Raw genomic sequence first — 16,203 nt, forward strand, 5'->3', positions numbered from 1 at the left:
GACATGTATGAAGTACATATCAATTACAGTATACCGTGTTTCCCCTAAAATAAGACGTAGCCATAAAATAAGCCGTAGCAGGATTTCTGCGCATTTGCGAAATATAAGCTGTACCCTGAAAATAAGCCATAGTGATAGACACAGTTCTGGAGGGTGCCAAAAGTATTAGTTCTCTAATATGTAAATTGCCAACATGGTTTAATTTAATCTTCCCCACACATACTTTTCATGCTTGTCTCACACTAGTGATAGATTTGCACTTTATGTAACAAACTGTATATATATATGGTAATAGTCTTTTTACTTTTCTATTCTGAGTAAAAATAAATTAGCTTTTTAAATAAATTAAATTAGCATTTGTGAAATGTGGTAATCTGACAACTATGGAGAGCTAAAGCTGCTGGCAGCAAAAAAAGTTCTTCTGCAGACAATAGCTTTTTCGTTTCTGAAGAATTATGACTCCAGTTTTAAATCACATTCAGAGTGGACTCATTGTAATCAATTTACTTTAGCTACTTAATAATATGTCTTTAGTTTTGTGTTTTTAGTAGTCAATGTCATGTTACTGTGTTCTGACATAATTGTGGGGGGAAATATATTTACGAGATGACCACAAGAATCTCATGCCCACAAATGGGCCAATCCCTTTTATGGTCTAATTGTTGCAATGCTTACATAAACAGATGTTATGCTCAGGGTCAAAGAACCACATACCTATTTCTATGTGTCCAGTACAACTTTCAGCTTGTGTTGTATGTTCTATGGCAAAACATTTGTGAACAGAGAGAACTTTTGAAAATAACTTTTTCTTTAATGGCTTGGTGGAGGGTATTGTGATTCAACCAGAAAAAGTCTATTGAGGTTGATGAAGCCTTTCAACATGCCTAAAATAGTTCTCTTGGCTTTAGCCTGTGGCTTGATGGCAGCTTACACAGGCCCTCTACACCAGGAAACTGGAACTGGCTACAAGGAAGGGACAAACATTTTTTTTCATGTATAATGTATGAAATAGCCTTTTTCCCATTTTATTTTTTTTACCTTTTTGACCCTAGTCTTCGGATGAAATTAATAAACCTGTATTGCTAACACTTGTTTAACAGACACAGAAAAGCTCTGCTGCCAGAATAATTCCTTTTTTTGAATAACAAATGTTCAAAGTTGGGTGAAGCGTGCTATGCATTTGCACCAATTTTTGTTTTTTTAATCATATATATTGAAGAAACTTTTTATGTTTTGAAAGTATAAACCAAGACCTTGGTTACAGATGCACATCTCCCAAAATATCATAGAACTGTTATGTTTATACAAATGACATGGAAGAAAACGTGTAACATACAAAAATAGCTATATCCTTTACTGCATTCTTAAAGATTTTACACATATAATGTTTTTGTAACAATCTTTCCCCCTTTTAACCTGTTTCAGTGCTGCTCTTGTAGCTGAACAATCTAGTTCCCTGTTCTTCAAATAGTATTTTGCCGAATACCACAGTCACAAATTATTTCAAACTCTTTGTTCTTAGAAAAGCCAGACAACAGAGGAATGTGAACTCGCTGCAAATTTGCTGAGCACATTTTGTATGACATTGTTCTAGCATTTATTACTGGCTTGCAGTTTTCCTTCATCTAAACTGCTGAATAAAATTGCTAGGAGCATACAGTCAATTTCCAAGGAAGTGAATCGAATGTGGAGGCGAGTGTTGTGTGGCACGTGGTTATACCTGTTGTCACAAGCACCTGTTTGACAAGTTCCTATGACTGGTAACAGAACTCTATCCTGCTACACCCAGCACTACCTTGTTCCCTTTTTTGAGAAACTCTTCACTATTATAGCAAAGTCCTCCACTAGATCTTAAAAAGCAATGGCAGGGGATGAGGGTCAGAAAGTCTGCCTGTTCCCTTGTAGGTCACCCCTTTTTGTTCCTTAGATCCCCTGCCAAATTTGCAGCATTCAGGGCATGTGAAAGGAAAGAAAATGTTGAATCAAACTGTGGCTTTGCCTGGTAGTGCAATTCCCCCACCCCCACCCCAAAGCAGGGCTGCCTATGTTCATTACATACTGGATTAGGGCTATTGCAAAGAACATTTAACTGCCTGTATCCCCCCCCCCCCCAAAAAAAAACCTATTAACAGCAGGGGCAGCACCAGCAGCATATTGCTCTGCACGGATGCTTCTTTCGATACTTTGCCGCCAGCCTGAATTTCTCTGTTGTCGTCTGAACATAGTCCTGAGTATTGACAACTTCCATTTCGATGCTGTCGATCATTTCGCCTTGTTCTTCCACCAAAAGTGAGATTTGGACAAAGAGGCCCTTCAAGTCTCTCACCTGGTTCTCCAGATTGACCAGTTCTTTGTGTCTCTGTTCAATCTCAGATAGCTGAGCTTTTGTGATATTGACCTCGGTGAGCAAGTTTTCGTTGAAGATTTCCCATTTTCCTTGCTGAACCATGTCGTTCACTTCTTCCTCGGAGACTTCTTTCCCAGCCACTTCAAGCTGGCGCACAATAAAAGCTTTGCATTTTTCTTGCTTGGCTGTTATGGCGGTATTGTACAGAAACATGATATTTTGGAAGCGGCGGAACAGGACCGCCCGCTGAGCACTCAGAACCCTTATGATGGCAGATGATGAACCATGTTCTTTCTCTGCTTTCTTCAGTGTTTTTGACAAGTCGTCCAAGCACTTGCTAATGTGTTCTGCTTGAACCTTTATCCCTTTTGTGATGCTGCACTCCTTTTTAAGTACGCTGAATCTCCTCATGGAAGCCACTAGGCTTTTTTGCTGCTGGCTGAACTTTTGGACGTCTGCTGCCAAACTGTTAATATCATTGTGAAGTTGCTGGATTTCATTCAGGTACCTTTCAGTTATGGGCTCCTTTTCAAAAATGACAGCGGTTTGTTCAAATTCTTTTTCCTCTGCCACAACACTAGGAGAACGGCTGTTTTCTTCTATTAATTGCAGTTCCTTTGCTCGCAATTTAAGCTCTTGAAGGCGGTCTTTCATCTTCTGTAGAGTTTTCTGTGGTTCTGTTCTTTTTAAAACCAGACAGTTGTGTAAACCTAAGGATTAAAAACCACTTTAGTAAGCTGTTGTTTACCCACAGACCTATTACAAGGATGGCAGAAAACTTTTAACAAAGAGGGAGGGGGAGTCAGAAAAATGCAGCAGCATAAGCTACCATAAATAGGTTGCACATAAAGCAAATTTTATTTTTCCCTTGGACATGCTGTTTGAAATACTTGGTCAGTGGTAAGCTTCTCAAGATTCTTTGAAATGTGCAGGAAATACACATAATTGTTGACTGTCTAATACTGGTTCAATATTGTACTACATCTTTTTTATTATTTTTTGGTGTGATGAGCTGAAGGAAAACTCAAGTGGTCTGCAGGCTGACAATATCTTGAAAATTACATATGTAAACGTGTTTTTTTAAAAAAATAAATAAATCCTAATCATGAATTGGAGACTTGCATGATCTTTTACCTCTTACCTTCTCTCTCCAGAGCTAACCATGGTGCTGTCTAAACTTTGCAGAGCCAACTGCTTGGTGTAGTGAAACGTATGAAAGTAAACAATAACCATGTCGGGTTAGAATGTACTCTTCTGCATTTATTAATAAATACAACTGTATTTATTAAAGGAATGAAATAAGTAAGATAATCTGCACGGAAATCTGCTAATCATGACTACAAAGTCAGAAACATTTCTTCTGCACTTTGGAAAGAACTAAATCTGTGACATCAAAAACAAAAAGCTAGTTTCTTTTTGGGCATGGAAGCAGTCCAGTTATTTTGTACTTCCTAAGAAGAGATACAGCTGTTGCTTCTAAAACCTGAAATTCTTGGTAAACTTGAAGAGTCATTACTTTGATTTGGAGAGGGTGGATTATTTATATCAAGGATGGGGAGCCTTTTTCAACCTGGGAGCCACATTTTCCAGGGAATGCATGACAGGGTTGGGTGGGATGACAGGCAAAAGTGAGTGGGACGATAGCTTGAGACTCTTACCTTTTTGTACATTAGGCTTTGTTGCACCCACACAACAAACACACACAGGAGCCTACATACTTCACTTTATCCAGGCAAACGAACACAATTCATGGAAGCGTTCTAGTCAGGCAAAAACAATTGAGGGCATGGAGCAGGGCTGGTGAGAAGGGGTGTGGTCTGCAAAGGTCCCAAGGGCCTGATAGTGCATGCTGGGGCCATATTTGTCCCCTGGGCCTGAGATTCCCCACCTCTGCCTTACATAATTTAAATATCTATATCCTCTTTCTACCCAATGGTACCCAAGGTTGCAAACAATAAATAAGATAAAACAACCATATGAAGTATGAAACAGCAGATAAAACAGGCAGATAATAATACAGGTCTTTTTAAAAATAATAAAAACCCAGCCAGTTATATTGGAAATTTGGATATTGTAGGGATTTTTTTTCATTACACATCTGTAAATTGTGTCTTGACAGATACACATGCATGCACATACCATTCCCAATTTGAATAACTTTTTTAAAAGAGTGGCTCAGCCTATTCAAAGGATCAGGCATTGCCAATGACATTACCAGAATGTGAGTAGGATTATATATAAAAACTTGTTATTCACAAATGCTTTATTCTGTACTGGACTGAGGGAAGTAATATCAATGTCTTGTTACTCTTCAGTTTCTACTCTCTGAAGATTAAATAGCTTGTTGATTGCTGACTAAGGATCCAGTCCCTTGGGGGAAATCTTCTATTCATGTTTTTGACATTTGCAAATACTGTAAACTGTTCCCAGTAGAGTATGCCCTAACATGCAGTCTCATGGCCCTTTGATAAAAGTGCGCCTCTCACAGGATTATGCTCCAAATTCCAGCTCTTGTAATGCTTGTTTTTCATTGAAGGGTTTTATTTGTGGAGAGGTTGGTGGGAAAGAGAGAGAAAGAAGGAAAAGGTTTATGGCCTTGGAGAGAAAGAAGCAAAAGTCTTGGTAGGCTTTCAGTTTGACTGACCTTTTGGTGCATTGCTTTCATGTTAAGGCTATGCTTGCTGGTTTGGTTCACTCTGATTTTTCTGTTGTTTATCACGTTTTTGTATGCTGTTGTATAATCTATGGTGCCCCTTTGTTGTAACTATATCCTGTACCCATATGCTGTGGACTTATCTGTGAAAACTGGATAAAGAGTGGGTGGCAAGAGCTGTAGGCTTTGAGCTGTACTCAGTGGGATTTTTCATACATTGATTCCCTCAACATGGCTGCCTGAGTACAAACTTCACTTTTGTATGAAGTCGGAGGTTTGATACTTAAAAACCACTTATTGTGCTGTTTGGCCAGATCACATAGGGCATCTAAAGTAAATGCCATTAGGCATTTGCAGTTCTGGTGCCATGATTTTCCACTCAGTTTGGCTAAAAATGAGTCTACTTATGTTACAGCACCAATGGTTGAATACTTCCATGCTGAAACAGTTTCCAGTTGGCGATTGTAAACAGTGGAACTTCCCTAAAGGGCTTGGTTCAGAAATAGTTCACAAATCAATTAATGATTTGGTTAAAGTGCAATCCATATTTTAATTTAATAAGTTGGGTTTGGCAGCAGTGCTTACCTGACGCCATACAGACTGTGCCTTTAAGGAAGGTGGTGAGTAAGTACCAGCAATATGGTACCTTGTTGTAAGTAAGCCTATTAATGTAACCATTTGAGCATCTGAAAATTATATAGCTGGGGTTTATGGCTTGAGATCTGTATTTGCTTGACATATGATACTGTGGGAAACACCTAATTCATTGATACAACTGCTGAGTATGTCCTATTAGTCCCTTCTCAAATGTGTTTTTCTCCCTCCTTAATATTGAGGAATAATTTTCTGTGCCTCCTTGTATCATTTGCCTAAAGTGCAGTCTCCAATCCCATTTCCTTAGAATACCATGAGTGTTCTGGAAGTTAATAGGCAAGCATATTTCAGTACCAGTTGTTGGAAACTTGCAGTCTACTAGAAAAATAAGCTGTGTTCTGATAATACATTGCAAAACGCTGTGACTCCTAGAGCAGAAAATTTTGTGATGACTTTCTTCAGTAATGTTACAAAACTGCTTGGTACAATTTAGCATTTTCTTTTTAAATCAGTTTGGTGCATGTAAAAATGAACTGATGTACTGAATTGACACATCAGGGTAGCAACCTGAAAATATATCTTAGCACAGTCTAACACATCCCTGCCCAACATTAATTTAGTATGTCTAACCACTTAGTAATTAAGTGGCAGAACGATAGTCTATTTTGTCACCTACAGAAAACACTAACTTGAATTGCATTAAACTTAATTAATGTAAAACTGTAATTCTTGCAGCCTTGTTATTACGGTTAAAAATAAACCTTTAAACGTTGGCTGTTGCTCATACGCTTTTTAAGAGGCTCAGTACTGTACTCCATTGCTACATCTCTCTAGCTGTGAAACACAAGTGTACACAACAAAGAATAGAAAATGGCTGTAATAAACTTTGCACTGGCCTCTTTTGCTTCCAGGAACAATGCAAAACTCTGCTTTTAACTCAAGATGATTGCCCTGGTTTTAACTTAGAAAGTCTTGTGCAGTTTGGGATCAGAGTATCTGCCTCCATATGAATTTGCCTGAGTGTTAAGATCTTCCTCAAGACACTATTCTGTTAGTGCTCCCATTTCCAAAGGTGAAGTGACTAGCAGCTGGGATAGATTTCTTTAAATTTTTGAATGGTGGTATCTCATTCTTGGTGCACTCTTCCTGAAGGCCATCCTTTCCTTTAGGTATCCAGACAAACTATTTAAAAAATAAATAAATGACAATTTTTGTTTTTATTTTCTCTGTTACTTGCTGTTTTAGCATTTTATCATTCTGCTGCTGTTGCTTTCTAAAAAGTTTGCAACATTTTGAGATGTTAGGCTAGTATTCTTCGAATTCATCCTACTGGTGCAAGGACTTCTGCTGGCTCAGTAGAACTTCCTCACCATCTCCCCTCATGCCCCCCATCAGCTCCCGAGGATTGGGGGAACCCCTAGAACAGATTTGCTCAAGCACAGGGTGAGGAAAGGAAATGGAAGTTCCATTGCACCAGCAAAAGTCTTTGTGTAGCAATTTCATTGGCCATAACTCTATATTTGCTACTTGCTTTATCATTCTATTATAGGCTGCTGTGACATAAGAAACTAATTTAAATATTAAATGTTTGAAATTGTAAATATACCCTCTCCTCCCACCCTGTTGCAGTATTGCTTTTATATATACAGTATATTTAAAATGCCTTGTGAAGATTCTACTCTTTTAAAGTCTCAAATAAGGAATAGAATATCTTCATTTTTCAAGAATAGCATTGCCATTCTTTTAAGGATTGTTGGTGTTGGACCAGGGTCAACACATGTATCGTTTTTACAACAGCTTTATTATATAACAAGGTATTGGATGAGAGTTGATAATTCGCGAGGTAAGAACCAAATGATACAGGGTGGAGATCACTAAATGAATACTCCCAGAGAAAGGCAGCGTGATTCAGAAATGAGGAGGAGGAGAAGCACTTCGTAATAAGAAACTGCTCATAATGAAACCAGAGCTTCAGTTGCCAATAGGTAGCAACAAACTTGAAAAAAACCAGCACCATAAATGCATGCGTTACTTGGAAAGAGCCATAAATAAATTGAGTTAATGTTCTTGGTGACTGGAGAAATCAATTGTATTTGTAACTGCAACTGTACTGTTTGTTGAATAATGTTATGAACAGTTTCATATGGGCCGTGCCAATACTCTTGGAGGTAGGAATTGTTCTCTGCAAGAGTTTTAGTTGTCATTGCAAGACAGATATTGTGTTGCGAGCTTTGGAGGGCAGGCATGATTTGTTCCCTTGTTGACGCTTTCCCTGGTAAGCAGGGAGACTTGAACTGTTTCAGCTGCTTAACAAAATGTCTACTTCTATATTGGTGAAATACCCTAAGGACTTGGGTACCCTGCAGTTGAGCTAGTCATTGACATTTTTAAAGTGGTTATTGCACATTTAATCAGACTAAGAGAGATACAATATCTGTTGATATCTTAATTTAATGTTTCCTTTGAGTGTTTGCAGTGTTAACATTGCAGGATTTGTCTAGAAAGTTTTTTTTTTCCAAACTGTAGTTTAGGGAACCCTGAGATTCTCTAGGAGAATAACAAGAATGGCAGGAAAAAAATATTTCTGAAAGGCACGTCCCCAATAAAATGCTGCAGGTGTTCTAGGGCTGCAATCTTCAACCTTTTCAGACTTGGGATCCATTGTTTAGACCCAACAAGGCTTTCCAGAGCTCACTTTTTAATGTTCTAATGTATATTTCTATGGTGGTAATGTTACAGTTTAGACCCACTTTAGGTCATGCTGTGACTCACCATTTGAAGACCAGCATTCTGGAGTATGAAGTAACTTTGGACAACCTGGCAGTGAAGGCTCTTGCCAGCATGCCCTGATTATTATAGAATACTCTCTGTTTTGAGGGGGGTTGTTGACAGACAAAGCAGTTTCTGAATGCAGAAAATAAGAAAAGCCACTATCTAAATTCAGAGTACAGAAATAAAATATTTTTAAATCACTTGTAAAGCCAATGGAAGGGCCACCTGAGGCATTATATTGTGCTAACCCTGCAGCTTGCAGCAGGCAAGTTTAGCTGAACTTTTTAAAAAATCATGTTTTAACCTTTTATAATAATACCCCAGCTTTTTGAGGATTAAGGAAATCCTGGAGTAAAGTTTCATTACATCTGTTATCTGTGAGCATGACCTTTGACTGCAAGCATTTCCACATCCAGTACTCATATTTTTTTCATAAATGTAAGATGATGTCATTTCTGTCAAATGTACACATACACTCCTTTCCCATGATTCCTAAAATAAAAGTGCTGAAGCTCTCCAACTGTAATAAAGTTCCCTGAGGCTCTTACAGCCTTTTTCTGTTTCCTTGATTCCACACCATATTCAAGTAGGTATAATAAGCATACAAGTAAATAAAACAAGAATCCTTCATGCAGTGTTTAGCTTGGTATTCTTAACTTTCCCACCTCCCAGAATATAGCTTCAAGTATATATTTTGCTGTGAACCTTGCTCGGTTTTGAAATGAGGAATTTGTGCAAAGAATGCTTTTATTGACTTGGAAAATTAAAAATGAACTCTCATCTTTTTAAGCTGCTGCTGGCATGCTTCCAAATGAAACGAGTTTGGGTGCATAAAACATGTCTAGCAGATTAGTATTCATGTACCTAAGTAATAAAGCTCTACAAACATATCTATTGAAAATGTATTCAAACTTTGCAGAGGGCAGACATCTCCTGTATTCTTAACACACCTTAACATTGGGGGCTTTTAAATTACTCAGTGTTCTACTTTGTATTATTTGATGTAAAATAAAACCGAACTACTTACCTTTTTAAAAAATCCTGAGTTGCCGGAAGCCTCTTTAGGATCTGGTGCTTCAAGGTGCTTTGCAATATCCTTGTGAGGGTAAATAACAGAGCAGGAGTGTGATTTCCATTAAAACAGTTTCTGCTTACTTAATCCTCCTAGACCTTAATGATCATTGGGAAAGTGCATCTTAGAAAGCTGTGGAGTGTGAGAGCCTTCACCAGTTACGATGTACAACAGAGCAAATTGCTTACTTTACGCTTGGGGAATCTGGTTCTGCCTGTTGGAAACCCAGCCTTGCTTTCAAGGCGGGCCATTCTATTCTAATGAGGCAGCACCAGGAAGTGCCATTGCTTGCCTTCCTCCTTACTGGACTTGCTGGTTTACATTGCAAATGTCTGTTGCTTAATATGATTCTACTCCTAAAAATAAATCCCCTGAACATTGGATACTTGGCATGCAAATCAGAGGAATTTTTGGACTATGCATATCATTGCCAGGGATCACAGTTAATATAGAAGGGAGGAAATCCCAGGGTCCTCAGAGGCCAACAAGCATGCACAAAGTGCTATCGTGTGAATATACAGAGTAACTGATCCCTCCCCACTCCATGCCATCCTTTCACATGAGATGCTGTGTGTGTGCGTGAGAGAGAGAGAGCCAGCCAGCCAGCCTATATGAATAGCTACCACGCAGGCATGAAACACCATACAGAGCTTTTGGTTCTGGCCACTGAATATACACAAGTTTGAACTCTACTTAAAAATAACACTTTGAATTTGTGCATTCCTTTTGTTGAACAATTTACAACAAAACGATAAGCTTGACAGTCACCTACTTCAAAAAAATTAGAAGTGTAGTGTATACTGTGTGTTTTAAGAGTAATTAATACAATATTATGATTTTCTTTTTCTGATAATTAACCATTATGTGCAACTTATTCCTCTGAGGAGTAATTATTGTAAAAGGGCAATATCGGAGACTCTATTGCACACATAAATTGAGATTTTCTCCTGCTATTGCTTGTTGTCTTGTACTTTTACTAATGTAAACAGCGCTGTTGCATCTTCTCACTTGGTGGCTTTCTTTTTCTTAGGTTAGCAAATAAGCAGGATAAAGAAGGCGCCTTGGCAGAAGCAGATGTAATTGAGTGTTTATCTCTTGAAAAGCTTGTCAACGAGCACAAATGTCTCTGTCAGATTGTAAGTCCATTTTAATAAGATTAATTGTAGGTTCATTTTAATAAGATTGATTAACTTTCTTAAACCTGATGTGTGAGCAGAACTTTGAAACTAGAATTATGTAAACCCATTGTTCCCATCCACTTTACAATCGGCCATTTTCTCTTCTTCTGTGCTCCTGAGCTCTGGTTGTGATTGCTGCATCAGTTTTAATACAAGACAGGTAGACTTGCTTCAGCGGCTTAATATCCAGGCTGTAAGGAAATTAAGGCCAAACCCATCCTAGCCTTTGCCACCACTCAAATGCTTTAGGTTACTGTTCCACTGTAGTGTCCATCATTGCATTGAATTTAATTGCTGCTCTTGAGCTTTATTAACTTATTTATTTAACAAATGTTGCTCATAAAAGGTGGTGGGGGGGAACAGTAACCTTTAGAGTAACCAAGTGAAATATTTTAAGCAATGGCAAATCTTCCCAACATGTCTTTCACTGTAAGTTTTATTCCAGGGTTGTCATATTTGTTGGAACATTTCTATCTGTGGATCTGTGTCATATGCTGGTATGCACTTATGCCAAACACGTGGGAGCGGGGCTAGTAAGCTCAGCCCCACGACTGTCCTCACACGCCCCTTGAATGTGTAGTGGGGTCATCCTTTCTCCCATTTTATTCTTTGACATGGCGGATTCACTTAAGATGACAGCACTTTAAATTCTGTTATGCCGCATGTGTACTGCTTTAGAAGAACCCTAGTAAATAATGTTTTCAGTGTGTAAATCCTCATTTAAATCACTCTTGTACCAAATTTTCAAAGTGATCCTTTCTCTCATATTTTGTGAATGTATATTAGGACAGCTTCTAGAAAAGCCATTTTTGGAGTGTGTAGGCAAACCTGCACCTGCATCTTTCTGGATTGCAGCCTTTGCAGTTCAGTACTGAGATGGATCAAAATGTGTATGAGTTCCAACTGACAAGCACCTGTATAATTGACAGTGAATTAGGATCTCATCGTCCATGTTGATAGTTAATTTAACAATATTATGCTGCTGATTTTTCTTTTGCATATAGGAGCCTTGTTCAGCGATCGTGGGCTATGGAAAGAAAATTGACAAATCTATAAAGAAGGGTTTACTCTGGCTGTTACATATTATAGCCAAAGATTTTGATGCCTTACATGAACGAATCCAGAAAGACACTATAGAGCAAAAAGCAGCTGAAGAACAAGAGAAAAGAGAACGGGCAGAACGAGTGAGGAAGATACGGGAAGAAAGGTATGTTTGTTTTGCTTTATAAGAAGGGACTGTATGAAATAATACAATTAAGTTTTTTTAAAAAAATTATTTAGTTATTTAATGTCATTTGTTTAGTTTGAAGTAGCATAATAACTTTCATTTATTTATTTTGAAGTAATGTAATAACTTGAAATAACATAATAACTTATATTTACTTTAAAATATGTGTTGGAGATTACTCAATCATCGAATCATAGAGTTGGAAGGGACCCAAAGGTCACTTAGTCCATCCCCCTGCAGTGCAGGAATCTCAGCTAAAGTATCCATGACAGATGGCCATCCAACCTCAGCTTAAAAACATCCTAGGAAGGAGAGACCACCACCTCTTGTGGGAGTCTGTTTCACTGCCAAACAGTTCTTACTGTGAGAAAGTTTTTCCGAATGTTTAGTTGGAATCTCCTTTCTTGTAAATTGAAGCCATTGCTTTGAGTCCTACCCTCCAGAGCTGTTAATTGTCGCTTTCCAAGTGTATTGGTAATTGTGTGGTAGAAGTCGTCAACTACTTCCTCAGAACCTGGAGCATCATTAGAGTGAGGCTGTTATAGTGAAGCATAGGTGGTGCCTGCTGTTCCTTGCAAAATCTTAGGGCTAGGTTCAGGTTCTTACATGCTGTTATTATGATGTGCACAGCATTCTGGAGTAAAACAACCATGAATGATTTCATTGACGGACCACACGAGGTTTTTGTTTAGTTTTTTAAAAAAATACAGTGGTACCTCGCTAGACGAAAGGCATTCGCTAACGAAAGGGTGACTCGCAAGACGAATTTCCCTATGGCCGCGACTCGCAAAACGAAAACGTTTTGTGATTCCCCCCGTCAAACCACACTTCCTCCGACTGCTTTGCAAGACGAAATTTCCGCTGTACGACAGCACTCGCGGAACGAATTAATTTCGTCTTGCGAGGCACCACTGTAATCTGTGTTCATAATTCCTTAACATGCCAATCTTTTCCATTGATTTGTGTTTTATTCAGCACAGAGTGTACTGTTCACACATTAAATGACCATTCTAAAGTACAGCGCTCCAGTTTCATTTATTCAGTCCAGATAATAAATGTATTTAAATGTATTGTGCTTCAGTGCAGTTTCTAAACTTTCAAAAGCAGCAGAGAAACATTGTGTTTACACACTGAGCATACAGAGTCCATGTGCTCAAGCATCTGCCTTGGTTGCTTGCTCTAATGACCAGGCATGGCACTCACGTATGTAAGTGTGCACATTGAGGCTGCAACATTAACTCTGCTTACCTTGGAATAAGTACCATTCAATTTAGTGGTAGTTGCTTTTGAGTAGACATTAGGTTCGCCCTGTAAGCTTGTTTTTGGTAGAAGTTGTAGATGATGTAAGATTGCACAGTATCAAGTTATTTCCATGACTGCATGCATTTGGGAGCACTTTTTCTCATACAGTAAAGCATGTAGAGTAAAGATTAGAGGCAGGCAGCTGCAGAAAATTATGCATGGTTCATCAAGAGGCGGTAAAAGGCAGATACTTTGCACCAATTTTTCTCACTTCATGTCAACATCCTAGAAATGGCTGCTCAGTAGTCTTGTGTTCCTATAGCTTTCTGTTCCTATTCTATGATAAATTAGGTGAAAATAGTACTGTACCATGCTTCGGAGAAAGCTTTGTAGACAGAAGCCCAGCCAGTGATCTCTTTCAAACTGAAGCTTTATAACAGAAAAGAGATGTTGATATCTTGATCATAGTAATGACTTGTTTTCCAAATCTCTCTGCTCTCTTCTTTCACTTCTGTCCCTATGATTTCTACAGTTGCTGTCTCTAGGATTGAATATATATATATTTTTAAAGCAAACAATGGATATACAGTATTACAAGTCTTATTTATTAATTATTATTATTTATTATTTAAAAAATCAATATGTTTATTGTTGCTTGTACCTCTCAGAAAAGTGCTTTGAAATACAGATTTGGTTCCAGCAGAGACTTTCCACTAGAAGAAGTGCCTCTAACTGGATCTAACTCACAAGTGTTGTGTACTGAAAACTTTATATGGTTGACACCCATAACCTCCTTTCCTGGTTCTCCCCCTTCTCCCACACAAGCCTCCTTTGCCACTGTTTTTCCTCTTCTCTTTCCTCCCCACCTTTTCCCTAGCTGCCCCCATGCCTTTATTTTCCTTTTGGTTCCTGATGGTTGTTTGTCTGAATAAAATTGTCCAGAAGCACCACATTGACTACCTCCAAGCTAGTCAAATGATTCCTCTTTATGGAGTGTGCTGTATCAGAGGTTCCCAAACACACTCAACTCCCTTCTATCTGTCTTCCTACCCGCTACACCTGGTAAATAAAGCTGCCCTTGTGTGCTTTCAAAGAACAGACAAGTCTCAAATCATCCAAAATAGGTGCTGCTAACAATACCACAACAACAAAATTGGAGAAACCTGTCATGAGAATCAGGTGGTGGTCTTGTGTGCGGTAAAATCTTTGGAAAATATAGGGATATTGAATTTTATCTTGTTCTGATTTTATTAAGAATTTTACACTCAATTGTTTGCCTTAAGGATAGAACAGAATGCATGTTCAAATGCATATTGAAAGCTGGTTGTGCTAATAGCTAAAAGTGTGTGTGCCATCAGCCACAACATTTCAGACTTGGATCTCATTTCAGCCCCTGCTAGCTGGCCTCAAAGAAGCTAGTGCTCTCAGCTTCACATTCGTTCTTTGCAGTTTGAGGCATAATATGCATTTGTTACAAGGGGTGTTGTAAGGATGACTGACATAATGTACATGAGATGTTTTAAACACTTATAATGTACTAAGTAGCATAACCTAAATGGCATTTCCTTTAGAATTGTGTTGATTGAAGATCTTCTGTCTTTCTTTTTTTAAAAACAACAATAACAAAGAGATCGGAAAGAGCGAGAAGAAGCAGAACGTGAAGGAAGAAGTCTTCCTAATGAGGATGACTGTGAACCAATAAGAGGCAACCCATTCCAGCCTATATCAGCTGTAATCACTGAGGTATCAGAACATTTGTATGTTTGAAAAAATGTTTTTGATAATCCATATATTTGAGACTGATACTGTTCAATAATGGATATGGATTATGAGTCAGAGTGTTGATTAGAAGTGATTTTTCCTGCTCAACCTTCCCCTTAATTGAAAAAGTATTTGGAGTAACACAGATCAGCAACTGCCCCTACCAATATCAAGAATCCTAGGTAAGTGCTGGTTTGGTCTACAAGTCTTAAAAGAGGTACATTACAGTATCCATGTCCAAGTAAGGGATTTTCAACATGATCATCACCATTGTTTACTTGGAAGTTATTAACATTGATTAAAATATGTTCCCACAGTCAGACTAAATATTCAATGTATAATATTAAAAACTGGTTTGTATACAGTGCTGTGTGACCATGGCGTTCTACTCGTGCAACTGGACTTCCTTTCTTTTCCTCTTCCCATGTGCCTCTCCTTAATCTGCTCCAGAGGGTCCCTCAACCCAGTGGAGCAGATTTTGAGGCTGAATGTGGGGGTGGTGGGGGGCAGAGGAGGGGAAAGTTCTGTTGTGCAAATGGAACACTGCTGTACAAACTGAACAGCAGTGTTGGCTACAACTCAGTATCTTAGTCAAGCGAAGACTGTGGTGGACATCTTGCTTGGCGGTTCTCCAAAAATTAATACCAAACTATTTGTTATTTCATATTATAGTACATATACAGTCCAGTACCTCTCTTCCATGTCTGCACATCAGGCAGCAGCCCCTTGCAAGTAATGCAAACAAGAGTGCCATACTTAGGACTGTAAGCTTGGCTCCTATCCAGGAGTGCCATAAACTTCTGCTGCTGCACCAGGTATGGCACTCGTTCTATAGGATAGCCATCATTGTTCTAGGAAAAATACTAAGTATGGGCTTGTTACATCTATGCATTCTAACTTTTTATAGATACTTCATTTCCATGAGCTTCTTTGAAAATGTATATGCTCCTGCTTTTCCAAATTTGTTGAAAACATAAAATATAATTCAAAACAAAAACAAGTGTTAACAAAAGAGCTGCATTAAAATCAGCTTCCTTGTACTCTGACCACTCTTGATTGTTCCTTTCCCCATGAGCCAAAGACCTTTGGAAGCATATATTAAGGTCCGAACTGCCTTCATAATAGCAGCACTTTTTTTAGTTAAACTGGTTTAGAATAATATTACCAAGAAATGTCAGCAGCTCAGCTTCCGAAATCAATGTAAGTGATTAAAAGCTTAGTATTCTCAGCAAGGAAGAAGCTATATTACAAAGTCTAAGTACATTATACACAGTGGTTTGTTTGTGGAATCCCCCATTAAGCTCTGTGTACATATAGGGCAACTAAACTAACGCTACTGAAAATATTTGTACAGCT

The 16,203-nt window shown here is 38.4% G+C and overlaps 2 protein-coding genes across 5 annotated transcripts in view; one reads left to right on the forward strand and one right to left on the reverse strand.

Moving 5' to 3' along the window:
• Positions 1-16,203, forward strand: part of ARL13B (ADP ribosylation factor like GTPase 13B) — a 42,917-nt gene that overhangs the window by 19,740 nt on the left and 6,974 nt on the right. For all 4 annotated transcript variants that reach the window (XM_033146741.1, XM_033146739.1, XM_033146740.1 and 1 more), the window contains 3 exons: positions 10,469-10,574; positions 11,621-11,823; positions 14,715-14,829. In XM_033146741.1, coding sequence (XP_033002632.1) covers positions 10,469-10,574; positions 11,621-11,823; positions 14,715-14,829 — 424 coding nt within the window. The remainder of the gene's footprint in view (positions 1-10,468; positions 10,575-11,620; positions 11,824-14,714; positions 14,830-16,203) is intronic.
• On the reverse strand, positions 2,110-9,843 carry STX19 (syntaxin 19). Its single transcript, XM_033146743.1, has 2 exons — positions 9,394-9,843; positions 2,110-3,057 (listed from the first exon to the last, which is right to left on the reverse strand). Exon 2 carries the CDS (start codon positions 2,999-3,001, stop codon positions 2,126-2,128), a length of 876 nt encoding a protein of 291 aa, XP_033002634.1. The 5' UTR covers positions 3,002-3,057; positions 9,394-9,843; the 3' UTR covers positions 2,110-2,125.

The sequence above is a fragment of the Lacerta agilis genome, chromosome 4 (genome assembly GCF_009819535.1).
Source record: "Lacerta agilis isolate rLacAgi1 chromosome 4, rLacAgi1.pri, whole genome shotgun sequence".
Lineage (NCBI taxonomy): Eukaryota > Metazoa > Chordata > Lepidosauria > Squamata > Lacertidae > Lacerta > Lacerta agilis.

Excerpts from the sequence above, each read along its gene's own strand:
- STX19 (XM_033146743.1), bottom strand. The coding sequence starts at position 3,001 with ATGAAAGACCGCCTTCAAGAGCTTAAATTGCGAGCAAAGGAACTGCAA.